Here is a 26,642-nt window from a genome sequence, read left to right as displayed (position 1 = left end):
TTCAACAACTGAAGCAGAGTACATTGCCGCTACAGAAACTGGCAAGGAGATGGTATGGCTCAAACGATTCCTTCAAGAGCTTGGATTGCATCAGAAGGAGTATGTCGTCTATTGTGACAGTCAAAGTGCAATAGACCTTAGCAAGAACTCTATGTACCATGCAAGGACCAAACACATTGATGTGAGATATCATTGGATTCGAGAAATGGTAGATGATGAATCTCTAAAAGTCTTGAAGATTTCTACAAATGAGAATCCCGCAGATATGCTGACCAAGGTGGTACCAAGGAACAAGTTCGAGCTATGCAAAGAACTTGTCGGCATGCATTCAAACTAGAAGACAGTGCTACCTCCTCTGGATGAATGAGACTGGAGGGGGAGATTGATGATGTCCATCTCATTGAAGAAGTATTAGGCATGTGCCTAATAAGAGTTTTCTTTGGTTTGGTAGCCAACCTTGTTGACTTGGTTTGGTTGGTAGCCAACCTTGTTGAATTTCTTTGGTTTGGTAGCCAACTTTGTTGAATTGTGAAAAGTGTGTGTAAATTGTCAAATATGGTAGGCTTTAGAGAGTGAAACTTTGGCTATAAAAGGAGAGCTTCAACTCTCATTTCTTCACACCAACAAAGAGAGAAAGAAAGAGTGAGGTTTCACAGACAAGGTATAAGAAAATAGTCTGTGAAGAAAATAGAGAGTGAGCGATATTGTAGTGAGGTGGGAATATCAAAAGAGGGTTATTTCTTTTGAGTGTTGTAGTGGTCTTTGGAGTATTTACCTCCGACCTACAAAGTGTAAAATTCCTTACTATAGTGATATCAGTTGCTCCTCTCGGGGTCGTGGTTTTTTTCCCTTATTCAGAAGGGTTTTCCACGTAAAAATTTTGGTGTCATTGTTACTCTTTTATTCTTGTTAATTACCGTATCTCGGTGCTACATTATTATTCCGCTTTATTACCGTGAATATTATTTTGGTAAGGGGTTTATTCCCAACAGTAGTTGCGTTATAAGTCAGAAGGAGGCTCCTGAAGAGTCGAACCAGATGACTTTAAGAAATTGATCACATTTTCAAAATAGAAAGAATTGCATAAAGAGAAAAAGGGCATACTTCTGACAAAATTTACCTTATGAAAAAGAAAAAAAAAGTCATACTTCTGACAATTCACATCAGATTCCAGGGTCCTTATTTGGTCTAGTTTTCCCCTGTAATGAAAATTGCTTTCATGCTCACATTCACGAAGTAAAAAACTCAGAAACATTTCTCATTGATGACAAGTTGTTACTAAACCTTATGCAGTTATCAAGTCGCCAATCCTCTGCATTTAGATATTCAATCTCTCCCTGTCATTTAAATGGTTAAAGAATCAGAATGGAAGAATATACAGAACACCTCACTCCTTCCTGCCAAAAGTTATTACTAGTAGTCAGGTGCAAACAAATATTTCTGCTTCATTATATTAGTATATTGTTTGCTTCAAGCTCTAACTCATAAGCTTCTTAAGTAATATTTAGTGCTTTTGTTTGTACAACAGTTAGCCATCACATTAAGCAATTTATAAGCACCTTCAAGATCATGCAGCCCTCGTGATCTGGTTGACGGAAGCCCTCTGTTAAAGATAAATCCAGACGTCATTACCTTGTAAGGTCATAAAAGACTGAACCAAATGCATACGTGTATTACTTCCAACATATACGACTCTTTGTAGTTTTCTCAATTAATCCAATTCCCTCAAGGACATTCGTGATCATGGGGAGACCAATCAATACTTAAATAGACACTGGTAACAGAATATGATCTTTTGGCATAAAACTATATACTATATAAGAGGTTTCCCCCATATTACAATAACAACGTGTGATTTCAATGCTATCTATATCCATTTACATGTCAAAAGGAGCAATTTTTTGTTTCATTCCTTCATGATAGAATACCATGAGTCTCTACATTGTCAACTCACCTCTGTGAATTTTTTTTGTGAACTTCATAGATGAAATCACTATAGCCTATAGGACTGAAACCTCAATGCCATCTAGGGCTTCAATCCTCTCTCTTATGTACATATTTTACTTTTGTTAATATAGCGAATCCAAAATTTGGGTGTTTTCTCCAAAAAAATAAAATAAAATTGCCAAGCCTTAATCCTTTTTTGAAAGCATAAAATGCACCATTCCTTTCTGTTGTGACTGAATATTTGAAATATATCTTCACATAATTTCACAATCGATCTTACACATATAAGCATCACGCTGTGTATTATTAATGTTTTCTTTTCTAGATATAACAACAAGAAGTACACGCCAATCACAAGCTAGTTGAGGGCTTACTTTTACGTACAACGTCGGTTCTTAGCGGAGAAAAAAGAAAGAGTCAAGGGTAAAACTTAATTTAGGGTAAAAATAGCACCGGCTAGCCTTTTCGGACTGATCATCCAAAAATAGTCAGCGTTTGCAAAGTCATTGAAAAAGCTGCAACACGGAAAGTTCCAGCATAATATACTGGAGATCGGTGCACATGTGTATGAACTTCCAGCATATTATGTTGGAACTCCAAAACGCGAAAAGTTCCAGCATAATATACTGGAGATTGGAGCACCTGTGTATGAACTTCCAGCATATTAAACTGGAACTCCAGTATACTGGAGTTCCAGTATATTATGCTGGAATATTTTCCGGATTTTGAACAGTATTTTCATTCAGATTTATCTTTACATGAAAAGTGGCTAAATTTCGATTACTTTTGAAATTGTGGCTATTTTGAATGACCACTTATAAATCTGACTATTTTTGAATTTCTCCCTAATTTACCATGCATCCTCTTTTTAGATCCTTAATTCTCTTTAGTATGTATCTGTTTTTCCCTTTTTTCTCGTTAATATATTTTAGTTTGTACCAGAAGTAGTATGTAAATAAAAAGTAAAAAAATTAACAATTCGACCAATTAAGAGAATTTTAACCAAGATTACTAAATACTAATTATCAGAGAGTACACTGTACAGGATGTTTCTAAAGAGTTTGGTCATTCCGATTCCAGCAAAGAAGATTGGAGATTTTCCTAACATATTATTCTTTCCATTTAAGCCTCCTTTATTTTTCTTTTTTCTTTTCTGTTTTTTTTTTTCTTTTTGTTCCACCCCGCCACGACTCCAGGCCTCGTTTATTTAACCTTCAGATCATGACAAACTTGATTATAATAAAGATATCATGTCTAGATTTTAATAATAAATAATTAAGACTGTTTAGCATATTTGTACAAATGTATTTTTATTAAAATTCTAAAACATATAAAAAGTCAAATAAAAATAAAAATTAAATGTTATACCCCCAAAATGTTAAACAAAATCTAAATCTATATGCTGTTGTAAAAATTGTTCCTTTAATAATGCACACTCTAAAAGTTAGTAGCAGTGAGGGTTGTGGGCGACGTTGATTTTTAAGGTAGCATTCTCTCTCGCGCGCGTTGTCTCTCCCTCTCTTATATACCATTATCAGCCCAGTATTGCACGTGTGGAGAGACTAGTATAACCAAAATGTATGTCGATTGCAGTCTTCTCTCTATTGAGTTTAGACCAGATTGTGCGGCAAACACTTCACAAAACATGCACATTCACAATAGAGTATTCAAAACATAAACAATTAATTTATTACTGATACTAACAAGAACATTGAACAAAAGTATAAATTACGAATTAAAAAAGACTGCTTTTTAAAAACTCATCGATCATGTCTTGTTGGGACGATAAATTGAAAACGTCATCAGTTAAACTCTTTGCATCTTTAATCATTGCTAGTGAATGTGGCGACACTTCCCCAAATAACTTGGAATTTTTGTATGGACAATTTGGCGGCATGGTTTTATAAACCTAGCCTCCCAAAATCCATAATCATTCCCGAAATCAAACGACACACATTCATCACCACTTGTAAATTCAGTAGCCGCCGCATATGCAAAATTTGTGAGCAGCAGATTCTTGATATTCTCCTCAACTGGTAATTTTCTTGGGAATTCAAGTGGCGGATCTGTTTTGAATGGGAGATCGATGACGTTTCTTCAAGTAAAGCACTGCTCCCGTCCTTGTATGTCTAACAACTCCTAAACTTGGAGTTTGTGTTGCCATGACCAGAACTGGATCATGTGTTGACATGGGGTATTATATATATATATATATAGCTCTACTTACGCGATTTCAGTGTTGATGTGATTGGATTTAGTCGACCTTACTTTACTTTACTTACAGATATATTCAACAAGTATATTTTGGATATATGTCCTATATATATCCACATAGAGTATTAGAATGCGTCGCGTTATACGAAATAACTTGTAAATGAAATGTTAAGTGTATACAACGAGTTTAATTGTACTACTTTTAATTTTATAGCTTTAAATATTAAATAAGAGGAATGTTGCTGGTCTCAAGTCTCTGGATAAACGAGAACAAGTTAGGGTGGATAAAGAAGAGAAATTGTGGGTAAAATTAGTTAATTTATGCTGAATCGTCTTTTATATCCTTCTATCAATAAATTATTTTTCTTCCTTTTCTATTGTTAAGGAATTTAAGTATATACTAATATGTGAATAACAAGTAAAAACGTAACAATTGTTCCAGTTAGGGGTGTACATAGGTCGGGTTGGTTCGGATTTTGTAATTACCAAACCAAACCAATTGTGTCGGGTTATTAGATCTAAAGACCAAACCAACCCAATAAAACTCGGGTTTTTCAATCTCGATTTTTCTCGGGTTTTCGGGTTTTTTTCGGGGGGTTTTCCGGTAAAATCTTCGTAGCACAAAACATATAACTTGTGCTCAAAATATTTTGTTGATCCTAGTAAAATACAACTATATAAGGTATTTTCCAAGAAAATAATTCAAAATATGAGATGTGTCATGGCATTATCCTAAAATATTCAACAATAAAGACAATAAAATTATGTAATATAAATATTGCTAATTAAAAAGTCATAATAAAAATAAACATAATCTAAAAGTACTAACATATGCTAAAGTAAGTAGACTAATAAGGGAGTATTAATTACATGACTAAGTACGGGGATAGAAAGAATCACACGATTCCCTATCGTGATAGAAGCAACAATAGGATAGGAGTGCACAGGTTCGCAACTGGACTCTTCTCTGACTAGAAGAGCTGCGCCTAAGACTCTGAAGCGAAGGGAGGTGGTCCCGAGCCTTGCCTATATGGCTATATAGCGTCAGCGTTGTTTGCAAGTCACGTCAGTGCAGGTGCAGCGTAGCCTCAGAGAAAGATATAGTTTATATACAGAAGAAACCTAGTTTTGAGTTCTATTAAGGACCCGAAGAAGACAGGAGAACTGGGCATTCACAAGACTGCTTTGATTCTCATCATGATACATTCTTGTAGTAAGCGGGTGGTTGATAAAGACGTATTATTGGGAGGGGGTTCCTCAATCTTCGGAGAATACGGCGTTGTATTATTGTAAGTTCTCTGTTCCAAACATTTCCTGAAAGTAGACGACAAGTTTTAAATCTTAATGCAGGCAAGGCGTATCTCGTTGAATCAGTCTTTTTCGCCACATCGCGTATAACGGGAATCGAACCCCCTCCGCTGCTGGCGGGCAGATGTATAATGTACTACTTCGATCCAGCAACTTGTTAGGAGTAGGTTTTGGCTTGCCCCTTTCTTCTTATTAGTCAGATAGGTTTTCCACCCTTTCCTTGCAAAACAAAAAATAGATATTCAATACATTGTCGTTCGTAGTATTGAATTGGATATTTTTTGTTAGCATTAGTATTGATTTGATTTTGGTTTGGGCTTTTGTTAGCATAATTTAAGTTACTAATATTAATGACTATAAAATTTATTGGAACATTCAAAAGTTATAAGTCCAACCTTGGAATAATACCTTAAAAAATAAAATTATGAAAAAAGTTTAAGAAATATTTATAAATTACATCACAATAAGTATATTTATATATTAAATATATCTAAAATTTCTATATATGTAATGTTGGGTTGGTTTGGTTTCAGTTTGACTTTCTTTAGTTAAAACCAAACCAAACCACTTATGGTCGGGTTTTTTTTTTTCAACACCAAACCAAATCAAACGAAACTATAGTCGGGTTTTTTTTCTTGGTTTGACTCGGATTATCGGGTTGGTGCGATTTATCGGTTTCGTTTGTACACCCTACTTCCACTTAATAGAATTTTAGCTAAGATTACTAACTTACTAGAGACTACGTACACTACACAAGATGTTTTCAATGAGTTTGGTTTCATTCCAATTCCAAAAAACATGGAGATTTTCTTCTCTCTCTCTTTCTTTCTTTGGTGAAAATGGGCGATGTGCTGTCTTGGATCACCCTTTCCATCAAATTGTCTTGGACATTGACAAACAATCAATCCACATGAAGTACGGCTTTTAATTAACCTCGGGATTTTTGTGATAGATCACCATATTAACCTCTGATTAATTTGTTATCATGTCTTTTAAACTGTAAACGTCATATATTTTCCTATCAATTAATTAGTTCGTCAATAAGTGTCTTTTAAAGCTTAAGGGGAAAAAGTGTCAATTAATGTTATGATAATAGTTCTGATTTTTGTTTTTAAGCTTTAGAAGAGATTATGCATCTATTTAAAATCCTAAAATAGATGGCCTAAAAGAGTTCTGACTTGTTGAACTTTTGTTCAAGAAAACTATCAGTATTACAACATGAACCAAATTTTTTGGGATTTTTTTTTTCCAATACAGGAAACATATTCTTAAATTTGCGCAATGCAGCTTAATGGCCAGCTTTCTACCAAGTGAAGATGCAAATAATCTACACTGATAACTGAATTCTAAATAGAAACAATTAATTAGTGATACTAACAAGAACAAAATTAAGACAATAGGTTCAATTGAATCTATTATTTTTTGCGCAAATTATATTTGCATATAATAATTATAATAATCACGTTTCAGTCCCAAGCAAATTGGAATCAGCTAAACGATAAATTATGTATGCATATGCCAACAACAACAACAAGAAGGCCAATTTAATCCCACAAGGAGGTCTGGGGAAGGTGATGTGTACACAGATTTTACCCCTACCTGGTAAAGATAGAGAGACCGATGCCAAAAAATAAAAATGCATAAAAATATCGAGATCACAATTATTACGAATCCTAGATCCAAGATTCGCCTCTAAATTTAAGCAACAAGAATCAAAAAAGATGTTTTTGCTGAAACTCATTGAGCATATATATATAGAGAGACGAGAAGGTGAAGACTTGTTCGGTTAAACGTGCCTCTTGGGCATAAAATTTAGATTTTACTTTGAATGAAGGAATATTTTTATTCAAGATTTGTAAGGCCTGTTGAAATCCATAATCATTTCCGAAATCGAACACCACATGTTCATCAGCCGCCATTCTGCAGATTCTTTATACTTGGGAAATGAAGACGAGGTTTCTTGTAGAACAGTACTGCTCCTGTTCTTCTATGTTTTACAACTTCTAAAGCTGAACTATGGCTCAACATGACAACTCAACTCGATTTGTGCAAATAACATTTTTACGTGCCCAACTCGGTTTTATATATATACTATAGTTGTGCACTGGTGTTATGTGAAGCCTACCAAATTGGATTCCTGTTTAAGCCGAAGCTACGAAATTGTAGGGAAATAACAAGCCTCGTCATAAAATAATGAGTCCTACGTGATTTCATTGAGCAAGTGTGAAATGAATCCTCTTTGCTCTTAATCATCATTTGTCTGTTTAAAGCTATATTCCATTTGAATCATGCTACATTGCTACTCTTGTTTTTTATGTTAACCACTCCTTAAAGGAGTATTGCTCTCATTAAAAGTATTATTGGCTTAAAATTAATCTGCTCCATAATTACCCAGCATTATTATAATTTTGAATGGATTTAATACAAAATTTTAGTAATCAAATTAAATCGGATAAAATTAGTTAAGTTTATTAATATCCAACTGGAATACTAGATCAGAATCACCTGATTTTCTCAAGAGGAAGAACCGGAATACATTAGACTATTAGAGTGATATGATGATATCACGGAAAACTCCACTCAAATTACAGAAGTATTACTTTGTACTTTTCTCATGGGGGATTTTATATTTTTCAAACTGAAAAAATAAGTGAGATATTTCACATTCTGTTGTCCTATTGGTTGCAGCTGCAGACTCCTCAAGTCACTAGTAGGTAGGGGTATTCGTCGGTCGGTACGGTACGGTATTTAGTCATTTTGGTTCGGTATTCGGTTTCTTAAAATCCTATACCAATACTGTATCTAATTAAATTCGGTATGGTTCGGTTTTTCTCCTTTCGGTTTCGGTTTATTCAGTTCGGTAACTTCGGTTTATTCGGTTTGAATACTAACTAGTGCATAGAGCCATACACTCTAATATTCTTAATTAAAGTACTCAAAAATACAAAACTGAAAATGTTTGTTAACAAAACTTTTGTCCAAAACTAGCAAATATTGACCCAAATAGAGAAAATTGTACATAAAAGAATATTTGATCATTAGAAATGTCTTGTTACTTGTTTAGAGTTAATTGATGAACTTTGAGAATAAAGGAAAGTAAAATTTTAGATTTTTTATATTTATGTTATAATTGATAATATGTGTTTTGTGTAATATAATATATATTTCGGTATGGTATCGGTATTTCGTATTTTATTTTAAAATACCAAATACCATACCTAATACCAATTTTTTTTAAAACTTAAACTAAATACCATACCAAATACTAAAATACCATATACCAAATATCAAAATTTTCGGTTTCGGTACGGTAGTTCGGTATTTACCAAATTATGCCCAGCCCTACTAGTAGGAGTGGCAAACAGATGGGTCGGGTCTGGTCGGATATGGTTCGTGTCGAAAACGGATAAATTATCCGACCCGGATAAAAAACGGGTTAACCGGCGGATATGATCACTTTTGGGAGAATTCTTAGTCATCTTAACTTGAGGACCCCCAATTTGAGGCTTTACAAATGTAAAAGTTAGACTCATTGGTTATCTATTGGCTATCCATTTTCTAAATGAATAATATGGTTCTTATCCATATTTGACCCGTTTTTAAAAAGTTCATTATCCAACCCATTTTTTAATGAATAATATGGGCGGTTAATTATTTTCTTTTAACTATTTTGCCACCCTTAGTCACTAGTATTTGGCTACCGTGAACCTTTGAGACTATTATTGTGAATTTACTGAAAGTTCACTTTTTAACTCAAACTATTAGACTTTGATTTTGGTGTGAGAAGGATGTCCCATCCAAAGGGCATGATGTACCGCATGTTTTAATGAATTGTACACTGGACTAGTAGATTGAGTTGGTGTAAACAATTGGTGCAGGAAAGTATGTACCCCCAAAACAAATTAGGACAAACCTTTCAAATGTGGTTCTCTTTATTCATCAGAGAATCAATTCTATTCGGGGCTCTGGGAGCATCGAGGAGCAGTAGTTATTTGATGAGATTCGTGCTCAGGGAAAATGCTAGACCAGTAAATCTCCTGTATCATTTGTAAAGCTAAGGATATGTAAAGGTTTTCTTCTACTGTGGGCAAATTCATTACATTTCTTGGATATAAAGAATGAAATAAATTGCAAAATCTCATCCAGATAATGGGAAAGCTTAAGTGAAAAATCAAAAAATGGAATCAATGTAGTCTACTGCACAACATACAAAAAACTTCTTTTACTTCCCTGCAAAAGAAAGAGCCATAATCATTGACTTGGGGGAGTATCCTCGGTGCCCTTTGCTTTTCCCCTGAGCATGTCCGAAAAACCACCTCTCATGATCCGCCGAAATCTTGTGTCTTCTACCGCTGCTGCAGTTGGCGCAATGGGCTTCAGAGGTTCAACAACTTCCACTGATGGTGGAGATGCATCTCCAGTTTCCCTTTTCCCTAATAAACCACCTTCACCAAAGAAGCTGCTTACTGATGATGCAATTCCCAGATGAGCACCCATTACCTTACTAATCGTATCAAACGTTCCACCAGATCTTTCCCTCATTATAATCTCCAGAGCTTCTTTGTGTGCTGGATCAAGGGAATCAGCATCTTTAAACAGATTTTGAATTGCCGGTAGAAGGAAATCTCTGACACTAGAAGCAGAAAGATCTGCAATAAAACAATCATAAACTGAGCATAGGAAGATTTTAATGAAAAGGTCGTGTAAAATGCTAAGATACAGGGGCTGAAAAGCAGGACAAAGTCACAGAGTGCAAATTTTAGGCTTTGATAGCACATGTAGTTACATTTTGTATGTCACAAGACTATACAATAGGCAACCAGAGGAAGAGAGATCAGTAGGAGAACTTGTCCTTAGACCTTCCGCATCTCATCTCTGACATTTGATACACCAGTTGCACCTTAAAAACCACAGAGAGATTACATATTGAATGCTTCAGTATTTCTTTTTCTTTCACTTTGTTTCTCCTTTCCTGTATTTATCTTTCAGGGTGCTGGCAATCCTGCCGGAAGCGGGGAGGGGCAGACTTAGTTCGGTAGAGAGTCAGAGTATCCATAGAAATCAAATATCATTCAATTTTTCAGAAGTTCTTTGGAGTCATATTTGTATCAACCCTCCTTAGGTCCGGAAGATAACTGGTGGTCTCCTTCACTGATTTGAGAGTTTCCTGGGTTTCACTTAACTATCTTAGGACATGTCTGTCATGCACTTGCTATTTACATGAACAAGAAAATGAATCACGCTAAACCCAATAAATTACAACCTATCATTTTTTACTTCAGCATGTATTTAGGTACAAATTGGGCCATTTGTCAGGTAATTCCTCTGGATGGCACAAAACTCCATAAGATCTACTTTGCTCAACCACTATAGCTAAAGGTAGTTTACAACCAAAATATCAGGACATTAATCCCCAGTATCAGTCCATGGTGTTACATATCTTTTCGTACTTTGCTACATCTTTCAATATGCAGCTAACCTAGAGGCAATCATCTGGAATAAACATATACTATCAGAAAGTAAAGAGAGTTATGAAGGAGAAGAAGAGAAAAGAATATCTAAAAGGAGCAAACCAGTAGCATCAAGAGCACGAATTGATTCACAAAACGCATCCGCTCTCTCACGGCGACGTCTCATGTCACTTGAAGGAGGAGGTGTTGCTGTAAGTAGGAAAATCTTGGACAACAGATGTATCATAAGTTAAAGAAAGCTAATGAGAAATAGAAATTGAACTAGTGCTTTGGCACACATTATAAGAATGCATCTACTTCAAGAGTGCATAAAAGCTGAAATAAAAGGTTGAGGATATAATCTCTTAGTCTCTCCGTAGTATGTGGCACTGCCATCACCAATGCACGAACTACAGCTATTGTAGCTTCATGTGATCCATCCTCAAGAAAAGCATCCATTTGAACACGTATTTTGTCGACAATCTAACAAGACGGTTAGAAGAGCCGGTCTCATCAAAGCCTCTATAGATCAACATAGAATAAGAATGACACCAGATATTTAAAAAGAAACCTTTCCATACCGCATCATTTTTAAACTGCTGTGCTACAGCTCCAAATGCATCAATGCTGGCGTATTTCACATTCAAGTTTTGGTCAGAACCAAGAGTTACAAGAGCAGGCAAAACATGAGTTGAGGCGACCTTGGCATCAATACATGGAACCTGGTGAAGTTTCAAATATGATACAAAGAATGTTAATGGCAACGCTTAAATTTTTTTTTAGAAAGACAGGAACTGACATAATCCCGAAAAAACAAACGACTTACAATGACTTTGAAAAGATTGGCAGCCATCGTCTTCATGTTTATGTCAGAGCTCACAACCATTTCCCAGAGGATGTTAAAAATCATATTGTGATGTTCATCAAAGGTGCTGCAGGAAAAGATTGTCTAGCCATCATCTAGGAGTTCAGACACAGGACTGTAATGATTAGCTTGTTAAATGGCACAAACCAAAGGAAGCGAACAGAATTGAAAATTTCGCGCTTCACTGGCTGACTCTCTCGCTCTGAAGTTTGAATCAAGAGATTTCTCAAGTACTCTGTCAATAGTTCATGCTTTCTAGGGGATCCTAGAACACCTGCAAGCAGAAGAGGCAGGACGCAGATGGCAGCAAGTCTTTCAGCTACAGCAGTTTTTGGTTTTAAACCTGTTGAAGAGTAAATCAACACCAATTTGAAAAGGTTTGAACATGATGTATGATGTAAAGGTTAATAATCAGAAAGTTTTTAACTCATTACCTCTTATTCTAGATTGGTGTGTTGCAGGGAAGTATGATAAATCACCATTGTCACCAACTGCTACCAAGAATATAGGTAGCATGATGTGTGTCAGGTAAGGCTCCCCAAGCAGGACTGAAACGGCCAATAAAAACTGCATTGCCAAATTAAAGACGAATTCAGGAAACAAGAAGGCATTTTCAAACCTAAACCACCAAAACTCATGTCAAACAATTCAAGCTACCTGTGTGATTCGATTCCTTAAATTATCTTCCTTCTGAGGCAATAGAGAGGCCAGTTCAATCAATGCTGAAAAGCAATCAATATGCAACCACTCAAAAGAAGGCCAATCCATCTTTCCTCTGCATATATAGTTCAAATATGTAGAAAGTATTAGCTACACATGGTGAGAGTACCTTTGCAGAAGAAAGTATAGAAAGGTAGTTTAAAAACACAGGTAAAGGGGGATATTACCCTGCATACTGTTCAAGTAGTGAAGTAGAAAAAACTAGTCCTTTGTCATCTGAAACCAAATGGAATGGACAGGTCTCAATAGCTTTCTTGCGTACAAATGGAAGCAACTCTATTAGTAAGCGCAATAAAACGTCTATGTTCCACCGCTCTCTCTCTCCTAAAGCACGAAGATGTGACTCAACAGAACCTTCAACCCCTGAAAGAGGTTGACAACGCTGGCGAAAAAAAAGATAATGTATCAGATCCATGTCTAAGACAAGTTACTACTTCAGTGAGAAACCAAGTAAATGTAGAATACATACCTGACCAGAGCCCAATGCATGAGATAATAAAACTTGTAGCAAATGATCCAACTCCTTTCCCCAGTTTACTAAAGCTGGAACAACTTCCTTGATTGTTGTATCCACAACCACTCCAGATGGATCACACGCCAATTGAAACATCATCTCCTCAACCTTTACACACAAACAAAACAAAAAAAAAAAAGAGGAATTGGAGAACCTTCAATTATGTTTATCTTATCATTTAATCAGTTTGGGCAATCACACTAAGACCAGCAGAAAATGCTCCATTCCTAGACCACGGAGCTTACTTTGTAGGAAATTCTGTCAAGTCAGATTTCTTCTCCGTGATTGCCTCGAAGCTTATGTAGTGAAGCTGACCTTGAAATATTTGTCCGTATTTGGGAAGAGAGGCAGAAGCAATGCCAAGTTATGAGCAGCAGCCTCCCGAACAACAGTTGCAGGATCCTCGATCAGCTGTTGCACAATAGACAAGATAAGAGAATCTCGAATCTCAGGGCGCACGAATTCAGCAAGCTCTCCACATGATTGAGCAACTAGCAAGCGGCGCTCCTCATACATGTGATTGATCTACATTTCACAATATAACACTAAGAGCAGTTGCAAGAGTTGATGGAAGATATGGTAAAATCATGAGAGAGTCCAGCAGATATAATAATCTCACCTGTTCCCAACACTGAGGAAGAAGTTCAGTTTCCGTTCTCATCTCTCCAACATTTCTGGCAAGGGTGACACAAGCCTAAACGTGATAACAAAATTGGTGGCATGCTCAACTTTTTGAAAAAAAAAATATCTAGTATGAATCAATAGTTTTGACAATCTTACATCCATTATAATCCGTCTCTGTTCTTCATCAGGACGCTTGATTAAGTTGAATAATGTATGGGTCAAGGAGTCCCGCGTACTGCTATCTGGGTGGCGCTCAATTGCACACATTATAAGAGGAAGAAGCTCCTGCAAAGTCAACACCAATCAAGTGGAATGACAGCTAATTAGACAAAAAGATTTGTAGATCACTTAAGGTTGCTGAAGAATATTTGGAAGCCATTGAGACAACATTTTGAAAAAGTTTTGAAAAAGAAAAGTTAGTGGAAGCCGAAGATATATTGGGATAGTTATAGCTTTTTTGAAGATTTTTAAGTGTTTTGTAAGCGGAAAGAGAGTTTTCAATGAAAAACACCCTTCAAGCACTTCTTCATTTGAAAACGTCTTTGAAAAAACTTTCTGAGATCATGTTTGTCAAGATAAGTTTCAAAACTTGAAAAGATTTTCTCAAACAAAAGCCTCCTAAATAAGGTAAGAACATCAGACTTCAGAAGCATGATTTAAACCTCTCTGTGGTTGATCAAAACATAAGGTACAATTTTTGGCAATGCATCTGAAAGGATCTGAATAGTCCCCAAGCCCTGCGAAATCCAAAAAATTTGAAGTATAATTGCCAAGCGAAAATGTTACCAAGTAAAAGGCATCATGTATACATCTGAGAGAGAGCTTACGATCTTTTCAGCATTTGATTCGACAAATAAATTGTCTGGTTTCAAGATTAGTCCTTTAGTCTCTGAAGGTAGCTCGCCGTTGTGTGTGAGTACATTCTCGACTTTCTCAACAATGCCATTACCATTTGAAGCTTCCACTACTTCCTCAGGTTTGGTAATTGTGTCAGCAGAGGTTTGAGCCATCAATAACTGAGAATCGGCATTTCCTAAATCCCCAGAAGATATGCCAGCTGAATCCTCAAAGACATTATGCTCACTTGATTGTCCAACTTCATTTTCAGGACCTGTATTTCTAGTTTCTTCATTGTTATCTTCAAGAGACTCACTGTTCAAGAAATCATTTGCCAATTTCAACCTCTGGATCTCATTCTGTAGGAACTTCATCTCTTCCTTATAACTATCTATTGATGGCAGGTCAGCAACACCTTCAGAATCGCTTGTTACAAAATTGCGCGCAGAACGAGTACCCTCTATATGCATTTTTAATGAAGTTATTTCAGCTCTGCATTCATTCAATTCTTGTCTTTGCCTATCTAGAGATTGCTTCAAGGTTTGAACCTAAAGTACATTATTCAAGTATGAGGTACGTACATGCTACACAGGAAAAATCTTGTAAAACATAAAACATAACAAAGAAACTACCAGAATCTCCTTGTCCTTCATTTCCTTCTGCAATGCCTCCAAAGATTTTGTCACTACTGTGACTTGGGCATCTGCCATATCTTTACTCTTAAGCAAGGACTGCTTTTCATGTTTCAGCTTGTCTTTTTCTTTCACCAAAGACTCATTTTCTCTAAGCATAGCAAATTTTTCCTGCAAAAAAGCCACGATTCTTTTTATAAAATAGCACACCACAATAAAGCTCCATCCACATATATTTACAGTTTTCAGCAAGTAAATGAGAAATTTGATCTAGTCAGTTCCGTATTCAACTGGTACCACAAGCTTTAAGGCATTTGATAGAAAATCACCAAGTAAATCATGCTTTTTCAGAAGAGCAGTCATTAGTGAACATTAATGCTTATCTAGAGAAGGTGATTCTTCTTCTCTCTAAGATTCCGGAAACCCATAAAACTAATTCCCACGATCTCTCAAACATAACTCTGGAGCAAATCAGGTGGGTTTAGGTGGTTTGATTCACAGTAAATCAGCCCAGGATACGGCAAAGTGAACTGTAGATTTACAAGCCTTGTTATACAAGAAGCTGCAGTTATTTGAACAAAGCAAACTGAAATTACTGCAGTGCCAAATTTCTATGCCTTTTGAGTTACACCTGTAGTCTGAAAATGGATTCATAACTCAAGAAAAAAAACTAAAACTAAAAAGGAAAAGAGATAAGTTAAATATTTGACTAATCTTAAATCCGAAGGCATACAGATTTGACACCAAACATTATCCGAAGGACTCAAATACAGACAAGATAAATGGAACTGCAAACAAAATCTGTCTGGATGAAACTAAGGCATGAACTGGCCGTGAGGAACATAGAGCATAAACAAAACCAGGACTTGCAAGGAAAAATATTAATACCTGAATGCACTATGAACAACTGGGTGGACGTATTGTTCTTGCAGAATTAAATCAGGAGAAATTGAGAATTATAATTGCCGGAAGAAGAAAAATATAGTATATCAGTTAAAACATGCAGTTAACCTAGCTTGGCTATACAAGGCGCAAAGTTATCCACATATGACATGATTAACGTAGGTTTCCTACAGGCAATTCGTGGCAAGCATACATGTGTGAAACTTGTCCATACTATCAACAGTTGAGAAAGTACCTCAGCAGCCTCTGAGGTGGAAGAAAGGTACTGGTAATAGTAATGGCGCAAAGCATCTGGAACGCCTGCAGAGGAGTTCTGCTGAACATCTAGATCTTGATCAGTAACCTGTCATACATGTTAAAGAAGTTATGAAGACTTCCAAAATGACATGTTAGCAAAGTGCACAGGACAGATGCATGTGTCTCACACCTTAATTCTTCTATGGTTAAGGCCCTCGGCCTAGTAAGTGCATAAAATAGATGAGTGGTAATACATGAAAGCAGGGCAAAATCCGGTTTGTACCTCTATATATTATATTTTGAATTCCCTTGGTACTGCCCAAAGCATAGCTCAGTGGTCAAGGGGGTTTATAACCTTTGTTAGGTTGTTGGTTCAATTCCCACTTGAAGGAGTGCATCTATTTATAGAGGTAAAGACCTCCTCTTGATGTCATGGGTGACATCAAAGGAGGAAGCTTCCTCCTAGCATCCACACCAACTCTTTCCACCAACTCTTCCAATTGGCATGTCATTGTTGACTAAACATAAACCAACACCTTCAATCTCCACTTTGCGTTTCGAGCGTGCGTGTGAACAACTCTGGCCAAAACTTCTAAGCTTACTGGGCAACCCCGTTGTAAGAAACAAGAAGAATCAAACCATTGTTGAACATACCACCTCCACCTAACAACTGTTCTCTTCGGAGTTGCATCAGTTGATGCACACCCCCGCCAAGTCCTTGCAGTGTGCAAACTTAGCGAGTGGGACTATCTTGGTCAACATATCTGCAGCATTATCGTCTGTGATAACCTTCACGACCTTGATAGTTCCCTCTTCAACAACATCTCGAATAAAATGAAATCTGACATCAATGTGTTTAGTGCGCTCATGAAATCTCTGATTTTTCATTAGATGAATAGCACTCTGACTATCACATCTAAGAGTTGATTCCAGCTGAACCAAACTCAATTCCGCTACTAAACCTTTCAACCAGATAGCTTCCTTCACCGCCTCCGCTGCTGCCATGTATTCTGCTTCTGTCGTAGACAAAGCGGCAATCGACTGCAGAGTCGACTTCCAACTAACGGCACTGCCAACGAGGGTAAAGATGTATCCAGTTGTGGACCTTCTTCTGTCAAGATCTCCTGCATAGTCAGAATCTACATAACCGAGAATTGAAATACCTCCACCACTTTTTCGAAAGGTCAGACCAACACCAGAAGCTCCTTTGAGATATCTCAATATCCACTTGACAGCTTCCCAATGCCTCTTTCCTGGGCTGGACATGTATCTACTTACCACACTTACAGATTGAGCAATATCTGGACGTGTGCATACCATAGCATACATAATGCTACCAACTGCACTGGCATAAGGAATCTTTGACATATGCTCCACCTCATCCTCGGACTGAGGCATTTGTAACTCTGAAAGTTTAAAATGAGGAGCTAATGGTGTACTTACAGGCTTGCACGTATGCATATTGAATCTTTTGAGAACCCTTTCAATATACCTCTTCTGAGAAAGATGTACAACACCGTCTTCTCTTGAAATCTCCATACCAAGGATTTTCTTTGCAGCTCCTAAATCCTTCATGTCAAATTCCTTACTCAACAGTTTCTTCAAAGCATTTATCTCTGTAATGTTGTTAGCAGCAATAAGCATATCATCAACATACAACAGTAAATAAATCATTGAGTTACCAGACATCTTCTTGTGATACACACAGCTATCAAATGCACTCCTTGAGAATTCATGTGTAGTCATGAATGCATCAAACCTCTTGTACCACTGTCTAGGGGATTGCTTCAAACCATACAAAGACTTCTTTAGTTGGCATACGTGATCTTCTTTTCCCTCAGCTAGGAAACCTTCAGGCTGATCCATATAGATTGTCTCTTCTAGATCACCGTGTAAGAAAGCAGTTTTGACATCAAGCTGTTGAAGCTCCAAGTCAAATTGGGCAACCAATGCTAGTAGCACGCGAATTGAGCTATGCTTCACGACTGGAGAGAAAATTTCATTGTAGTCAATTCCCTCCTTCTGACTGAATCCTTTTGCAACCAATCTCGCCTTGAACCTAGCATCTTCCACTTCAGGAATTCCCTCTTTCTTTCGGTAGACCCACTTGCATCCAACTGTCCTCTTCCCCTTTTGTCTTTTCACTAAGACCCATGTCTGATTCTTGTGAAGAGACTCCATCTCTTCAGTCATGGCTAACCGCCATTGTACAACATCCTTGCAAGAAGTTGCTTCAATATACGAGGAGGGCTCCAGATCCTTAATCTCTCCGGTCGTGAAGCATAGCTCAATTCGCGTGCTACTAGCATTGGTTGCACAATTTGACTTGGAGCTTCAACAGCTTGATGTCAAAACTGCTTTCTTACACGGTGATCTAGAAGAGACAATCTATATGGATCAACCTGAAGGTTTCCTAGCTGAGGGAAAAGAAGATCACGTATGCCAACTAAAGAAGTCTTTGTATGGTTTGAAGCAATCCCCTAGACAGTGGTACAAGAGGTTTGATGCATTCATGACTACACATGAATTCTCAAGGAGTGCATTTGATAGCTGTGTGTATCACAAGAAGATGTCTGGTAACTCAATGATTTATTTACTGTTGTATGTTGATGATATGCTTATTGCTGCTAACAACATTACAGAGATAAATGCTTTGAAGAAACTGTTGAGTAAGGAATTTGACATGAAGGATTTAGGAGCTGCAAAGAAAATCCTTGGTATGGAGATTTCAAGAGAAGACAGTGTTGTACATCTTTCTCAGAAGAGGTATATTGAAAGGGTTCTCAAAAGATTCAATATGCATACGTGCAAGCCTGTAAGTACACCATTAGCTCCTCATTTTAAACTTTCAGAGTTACAAATGCCTCAGTCCGAGGATGAGGTGGAGCATATGTCAAAGATTCCTTATGCCAGTGCAGTTGGTAGCATTATGTATGTTATGGTATACACACGTCCAGATATTGCTCATCTGTAAGTGTGGTAAGTAGATACATGTCCAGCCCAGGAAAGAGGCATTGGGAAGCTGTCAAGTGGATATTGAGATATCTCAAAGGAGCTTCTGGTGTTGGTCTGACCTTTCGAAAAAGTGGTGGAGGTATTTCAATTCTCGGTTATGTAGATTCTGACTATGCAGGAGATCTTGACAGAAGAAGGTCCACAACTGGATACATCTTTACCCTCGTTGGCAGTGCCGTTAGTTGGAAGTCGACTCTGCAGTCGATTGCCGCTTTGTCTACGATAGAAGCAGAATACATGGCAGCAGCGGAGGCGGTGAAGGAAGCTATCTGGTTGAAAGTTTTAGTAGCGGAATTGAGTTTGGTTCAGCTGGAATCAACTCTTAGATGTGATAGTCAGAGTGCTATTCATCTAATGAAAAATCAGAGATTTCATGAGCGCACTAAACACATTGATATCAGATTTCATTTTATTCGAGATGTTTTTGAAGAGGGAACTATCAAAGTCGTGAAGGTTATCACAGACGATAATTCTGCAGATATGTTGACCAAGATAGTCCCACTCGCTAAGTTTGCACACTGCAAGGACTTGGCGGGGGTGTGCATCAACTGATGTAACTCCGAAGAGAACTAGGTGGAGGTGGTATGTTCAACAATGGTTTGATTCTTCTTGTTTCTTACAACGGGGTTGCCCAGTAAGCTTAGAAGTTTTGGCCAGAGTTGTTCACACGCTCGAAACGCAAACCAAGGTGGAGATTGAAAATGTTGGTTTATGTTTAGTTAACAATGGCATGCTGAAAATGTTGGTTTATGTTTAGTCAACAATGGCATGCCAATTGGAAGAGTTGGTGGAAAGAGTTGGTGTGGATGCTAGGAGGAAGCTTCCTCCTTTGATGTCACCCATGACATCAAGAGGAGGTAGTTTGATGTCACCAATGACATCAAGAGGAGGTCTTTACCTCTATAAATAGATGCACTCCTTCATTTGTAGAAACCATCCCAAAAATAATACAACACATTGTAGTGAGTAGAGAGTTAAGAGAGAAATTCTCTTAAGTGTAATTGGGAACTCTCCCCTTCCTTTGTTAATATTAAAAAGGCAACTGTTCTCTGGTGGACGTAGGATTATTTTGATCCGAACCACGTTAAATCTTGTGTTCTTTCTTTTACATTTCCGCTAACACCACTAGCCACTGTTTCTTTTAATTTTTATAATTTTTTTCTTTTTTACCCCCTTAACGGAAATTTTGCCTCCGCCATTGCATGAGAGGCCTCTGAAAGATGAAGATAAAATAAAGCACATTACACATTACACATTTCAAACCGTGCCAGAATACCTTTTTTTCCTTTTGGTGTATGTCAAATCCCACCCCTCTGCCTAAACTCCTCTTCCCAGGAGCCAAACAGTGGACTTTTCCCACTTTGCTCCATGGGTGGCTTAAACCCCAAACTAATGGAAGGAGGTGGAGCCCCTTTCCACAATTACCAAGTTTATAAACCAAGTTTTACTCATTCCAGCATGAGATTTCCATGGACTGGCATTCAGAAGATGCTACGAACAATTTTTGAGTAGTAACCAAAATATTGAACATTGACAAAACAGCTATCTTACTGGAATTCTGTCCCAAAAATGCTTTTAATTACCTTCAACCTAGAATTTCTAAAGATTGCTCCATCTTCTGAGATAATTAACGAGTTGAGATCATGGCTCACTGAATAATTCACAGTTGAATGGAAAGTGTGTGGTCTCTAGTACACAAGGAATAAATTTTCCTTATCTGATTACAGAATGAACCTTTGCCTCTACATTTTTCTCATATTGATAAAGAAATGGACCTTGGGTCTAACTCAACCCCAAAGTTAGCTCAAGTGGTGAGGATTACCCCAGACCATATAAAGAGACCAAACACCCCCACCATAGCCAATATGGGACACTAACACCCCCCTTTCTCCCCGCACGCCTAGGACTGGACATCTGGAGCGTTGACAATATAAGATGGCGCCCAAGATCGGATGAAACGAGAATTAGGTGGGCCTGGATATGATACCATGATAAAAAATGGATTTTGGGCGTAATTCAACCCCAAAAGCTAGCTCAAGAGGTGAGGATTGCCCAAGATTATATAAAGAGATCAAACACCCACCCATAGCTGATGTGAGACACTAACACATATCATGCAGAATTACAACTCCTCAACAATCTAATCCCTAACTCATTGCCAACAACATCCCATATCTCTTTGGACACGTAAGCTGGATACAACATAAAGAGTTAAGTTCAACCTCTCAGCCCATTTCTATTTGCCCTGGCGATCGACGCACTGACGCGACACATTCAAGGGGAGGCGTCGTGGTGTATGTAATTTGCAAATGACATTGTACTGATTGACGAGACACGAGGTGGTGTTAACGAGAGGTAAGAGGTTTGGAGGCAAACCCTGGAGTCTAAAGCTTTCAAGTTGAGCAGGACCAAAACAGAATACTTGGAGTGCAAGTTCAGTGGCGCGACGCAGGAAGTTGACGAAGACGTGAGGTTTGATTCACAAGTCATCCCCAGGAGAGAAAGTTTCAAGTACCTTGGGTCGGTTATACAAGGAAATGGGGAGATCGACGAGGATCTCACACACCGTATTAGGGTGGGATGGATGAAATGGAGGCTTGCTTCCGGTGTTCTGTGTGATAAGAATGTATCACCAAAACTTAAAGGAAAGTTTTATAGAGCGGTGGTCAGACCGACTATGCTGTATGGGGCAGAGTGTTGGCCAGTCAAGAACTCCCATGTCCAGAAGATGAATGTGGCTGAAATGAGGATGTTGAGATAAATATGCGGGCATTCCAGGTTAATAGAATTAGAAATGAAGTTATACGGGATAAGGTGGGCGTGGCTCGTGTGGAGGACAAAATGCGGGAGGCGAGACTTCGATGGTTCAGACATGTGAAGAGGAGAGACACAGATGCACCGGTGAGGAGGTGTGAGAGGTTGGCATTGGAAGGCCAACGGAGAGGTAGAGGCTGGCCGAAGAAGTATTGGGGAGAGGTGACTAGGCTAGATACAGAGTTGCTCCAGGTTACTGAGGACATGACCATGGATAGGAAGGTGTGGAGGTTGAGAATAAAGGTGAAAGGTTAGGTACCCGAGCATTATCCGTGTTTGTAGCAATAGCTTTAATACATCACTTAGTGTCTTTTGTGTATTTTCGTATCCCTAGACTTTTGTTATTACTTGTTACTGCCTTTGTTTCGGTTTTATGTTTGCATTCCTTAGTGTTAGTTTTGTATTTTCGCTTCGATTGTCAGATTTGGTTTGCTTGTTATTGCCCCTTCCATTTATCTTTCCTGAGCCGAGGGTCTACTGGAAACAGCCTCTCTGCCTTCTTAAAGGTAGGGATAATGTTTGCGTACACTATACCCTCCCCAGACTCCACTTGTAGGACTACATTGGGTATATTGTTGTTGTTGTAGTTAAGTTCAACCCCCCCCCCCCCTTCTCTCTCTGTAGCTATTGGTGTGGAACTAAAAGATTGAGGCCAATGCCCTCTGGTCCTCATTTTCTCTAATCACACAATCTGCCAAAGCAAAACATGAGTCCTAGAGACCAAGCGAATTGAAAGGGACATGGTCTAAGAAATTCCTCAGTCAGAAAGATCTGCTTTTCCTCTCTTTAGCCAAGAATTTCACTGAAAGCATCATATACAATAATGAATTAATGATTAAACTTTCTTTGCTCGGATTAAAATTAGAGGATTTACCGATCTTCTAAGGTCTGGTATTTGACCAGGTGTTTATTCTTCTTTTGATAAATAATCTGGTGTATGATTAGTTTCACGGGAAGTAATCATACACAATTATGATTAAACTTTCTTTATTCGGATTAATTATAAAAGGAGTTACCGATCTTCTAGGGTTTGGCATTCGACTTAGTATTTTTCTTCTACTGATAAATGATCTGGTGTATGTTCTTATTCTATTTAATAACATCGATCCGAGTTTCTTTATCAAAACAAAAAAACATTTACTTCAGTTCCACAGGGATAAAATGGATGAACGAGTAACTTGTTGTTCTCAATCACGTACACCTGTTGCTCTTAATTCTTAAGGTTCTTTTTAATCTCTTTGGTTAACCATTGAGAATGTGGATGAGGAGCCTTGTGCAACGGTAAGAGTTGTTATCGTGTGACTTCAAGATGTGTAAATAACCTCTTGCAGAGATACAAGGTAAGGTTGTGTACATAAGACCAAATGTGGTCCGGCCCTTCCCCCAACCTCCACATAGAGGGAGCTTAGTTCACCAGACTCCCAGTGCACTAGAAGGATCTATGGAATAATTCAGATCATCTTTTGGCAGTTCTGCTTCTATCATAGAAGTGGAATTCATCATTATATTATGTGACAATTTAAGTTAAAATTTAACGTATGCCTGGTTCGATAGCCGGAAGCAAAGGTGATTACAAAGTTAATTTCAATCTCTATGTAATCGCAGTCTGAATAAATTAAATTAAACAAAAGGAAATATGGTGCTTATATAAAACCAATCATTTTACCTTCCTTTCTTGGGAAGCTTTGATTATCTTGGCATCTTTTCATGGTCAATCAGTTATTTCCCTTCTAATTGTGAGATATAACATCGTCTACACCTAACAAAGTGTTGGTTGGTGCATTGGTTAGGTGGTAGGTGGAATGGTGGCCTAGTCTTTGAAGTCACGAGTTCAGTTCCAGCCTTCGACAAAAAAACAGCGTCTACATCCAAGTGGTGGTCCCCTAGACCAGCAAATTTTAACTTATTTTTCTGTCTTCTGAGAGAAGTTTTCAATAAATTCTACCCAATTATCTATACATGTTGGAATATTATGCGTGCTCCAAAATAAACCTAAAGGAAATCTGGTCAGCCGAATTCTAGGGCAAGCCCCTGGGGATATAGCCAGTTGTACTTAAAAGGTCACAGCTCTATCTTACTATCTTCACATTTAACATAAAAGCAGGAAAGAGGCCACACTACTTAAAGGTCTGCCGAGAACATGTTATTTGGATGATCGTTTCTAAGTTAGTTAGAGTTTTATTGGTACTTGTAATTTTTTCATTGAGACGTCAACTGCAGCATATATGTTTAACATAAATGAAGCTCCAAATATTTTAGGTCCTCCGCAGATGATAAACCAAAAAGGTGGAAAGAAGGAACAAGAAGATGTAGATAACTAAAAATACAGCTCTGTGACATAATGTAGATAAATGCAACCTCCTTCAGTTGTGTTATGAACATCAAGAAATAAGCAAGTTGTCTTCATATCAATTACCTCCTCCAAAAATGTCATTGCAGTCAAGCGATATCCTGCTAGTAGTAAATACTCCTTTACAGCACAGTTCAAATCCCTCCGCTCATTATCCTTCAAAGGACCCAAATCAGAGAAAGAACCTTCCCTCTTCTGCTGCTGAAAATCAGTTCCATGGTTTTCCAAAGCATCTATCTTTGAATCTGCACAATGAAGAAACAGATAAATTCACATGAACAAAATGATCATACTGAACGAAACAAAATATAACCCATATCTAAAGCAGAATCACCGGCCCTAAGCCTCATGTCACACTCAAAAGCCTGGTATTTAAGTGGAGAAAGGGACAGAGGCGAGCCCATTATCCACCGAATTTCAAACCGTGTGCCAGCTGATCCCTGGGGATTTTTCGGTTAACAAAGAGTAATATTTAAAGCATAACCACCAGTCCTTCAAGAAACTAATTTAGGCTCAGACATGACAAGCCTACAGTTTATCCTGGCATCCATTCTAATACTGCCTAATCATACAACTTCACTGGAAACAGAATATCCAGGCTAAACTAGGATTCGCAGTTCCAAGAACATTATCAGAATGAACGAGCTAAAGCTACAAAGTCACAATCAGAAGAGGCAGCGAAAGTTCAAAACAGTTTCAGGGATATACCACTTGTTTGACGAGGAAAAGCCTGACTTTTCTTTTGCAACTCGGTCTTAAGTTGCACAATGTCCTCTTGAGCTAAACGGAACTCATATTCACAGAGCGCCAACTTTTCTTCCAGGGCTTCTTTTTCTTCAAGCAGACTTTGGGGATCTGCAACTGCTTTGATAAATGAATAGTTATTATTCATATAAGAAAAATATATATGAGCCTGCAAATAAACAGCTGATTACCACAGCTGACTCAAACAATCAGGCAATTGATCGTCCTGCATAATGAACTAAGGACCATGAGCAAAATTTAAGTTGTAGTTATTACAACTGAACAGTGGCAATAGTGAAGAAGAAAAAATTACTTGATATCAATCAAATATTTATTTCATATACTCTCTTTGCTCTAATATACCATGGGATTCGTCAGTCGTAACACAATACAACTCAACTTCATAACCTAATCTTAACGGATTGATTCGCTCGATTTCAATGACTGCTACATATTTATCGCAATAAAATTCCAAATGTAGAAAATGTGCATAATAAACACACCGGATATATGGATACGGTAAGTAGCAAATCAAGGCAAAGGAGAGAAGAAGCAAACCTCTGAGGGAATTGAAGCGGGAGATCTGATCGGGAGGGAATTGCGAAGGATCGGAGAAGAACTGTTTGAGACGAATTGCTTGATCGTCACGGCCATCATCGAGAAGCTCGTGAAGGAGCTCGAATGCCGTTAACAAGTAGTTCTCTTCCAATAGAAAATTAACCACGCAATTGCACAGGGACGATTTCTCCACGTCCATTTGATCTTCAACTGTAAATCAACATTTCGTTTCAAACAATGACAAGGGTGGAGGGAAGTAGAAGTTACGGTGCGGTGCGAGAAACTGTAGAAAGGGCCGTCGATGATCCACTCTCGTGAACAGTCACGTGATTTGGCTTGAGAGCCGTAGATTAATCTGTGAGATCTGCCCAAAAAAAAAAAAAAAAAAAAAGGATGCAGAAATTTATGAGGAACAGCGCATGTGCATTTCATAAGATCTGCTGCAGTCAACGGTTTCTCAAAAACAAAGCAACTAAACTCTGCTAATTAAGATTTTAGTTTATCCAATGATAGATGTCTATCACATACAATATTTTTTTAACTAAACTATTGTTATGAAATAATGAAATAATAAAAGAAGAAGAGTATTACCATGTGATGCGGTGGATAGGGACGCTCCTCAGTCCTCCTTTAATCACAGGTCTCGAGTTCGAGTTTTGGGTATGGAAGAATCCTTGGTAGGAAGCGCTACCTCCCGAATGAGACCTTATCCGGTGCGAATCCGGATATAGTCGGGCTCCAATGCAGGTACCGGACACCGAGTGGGAAATCATAAAAAAAAAAAGAATATTACATAGAAAAGTAGGGAGAGAATTCTTATTGCTTTTTGGAATGATTTACAATGTAATAGAACCACTCTATTTATAGGGAAAAGTGACTAATGTGCCTCATTAAAACCTTAACTAAAATA

General features: G+C 37.8%; 1 protein-coding gene across 2 annotated transcripts; it reads right to left on the bottom strand.

Annotated features, from left to right (window-relative positions):
* Window positions 1–9,490: 9,490 nt before the first annotated feature.
* LOC104216641 (uncharacterized) lies at window positions 9,491–26,103 on the bottom strand. 2 transcript variants are annotated; one of them, XM_009766745.2, is made up of 20 exons: window positions 25,733–26,103; window positions 25,139–25,291; window positions 24,497–24,675; window positions 16,250–16,357; window positions 15,112–15,282; window positions 14,470–15,027; window positions 14,305–14,379; window positions 13,799–13,927; window positions 13,638–13,712; window positions 13,334–13,543; window positions 12,974–13,126; window positions 12,672–12,886; window positions 12,442–12,559; window positions 12,219–12,351; window positions 11,932–12,127; window positions 11,746–11,851; window positions 11,501–11,641; window positions 11,279–11,402; window positions 11,043–11,159; window positions 9,491–10,118 (listed from the first exon to the last, which is right to left on the bottom strand). In XM_009766745.2, exons 1-20 carry the CDS (start codon window positions 25,929–25,931, stop codon window positions 9,721–9,723), a joined length of 3,558 nt encoding a protein of 1,185 aa, XP_009765047.1. In that variant the 5' UTR covers window positions 25,932–26,103; the 3' UTR covers window positions 9,491–9,720. The 2 variants fall into 2 exon arrangements, with proteins under 2 accessions (XP_009765047.1, XP_009765048.1); XM_009766746.2 differs by lacking the exon at window positions 16,250–16,357.
* Between the last annotated feature and the right edge of the window lie 539 nt (window positions 26,104–26,642).

Source organism: Nicotiana sylvestris, chromosome 2, assembly GCF_000393655.2.
Source record: "Nicotiana sylvestris chromosome 2, ASM39365v2, whole genome shotgun sequence".
Taxonomy (NCBI): Eukaryota; Viridiplantae; Streptophyta; class Magnoliopsida; order Solanales; family Solanaceae; genus Nicotiana; species Nicotiana sylvestris.
Note: the sequence above shows the minus strand (reverse complement) of the source record. Positions and strands in the feature narration are given on the sequence as shown.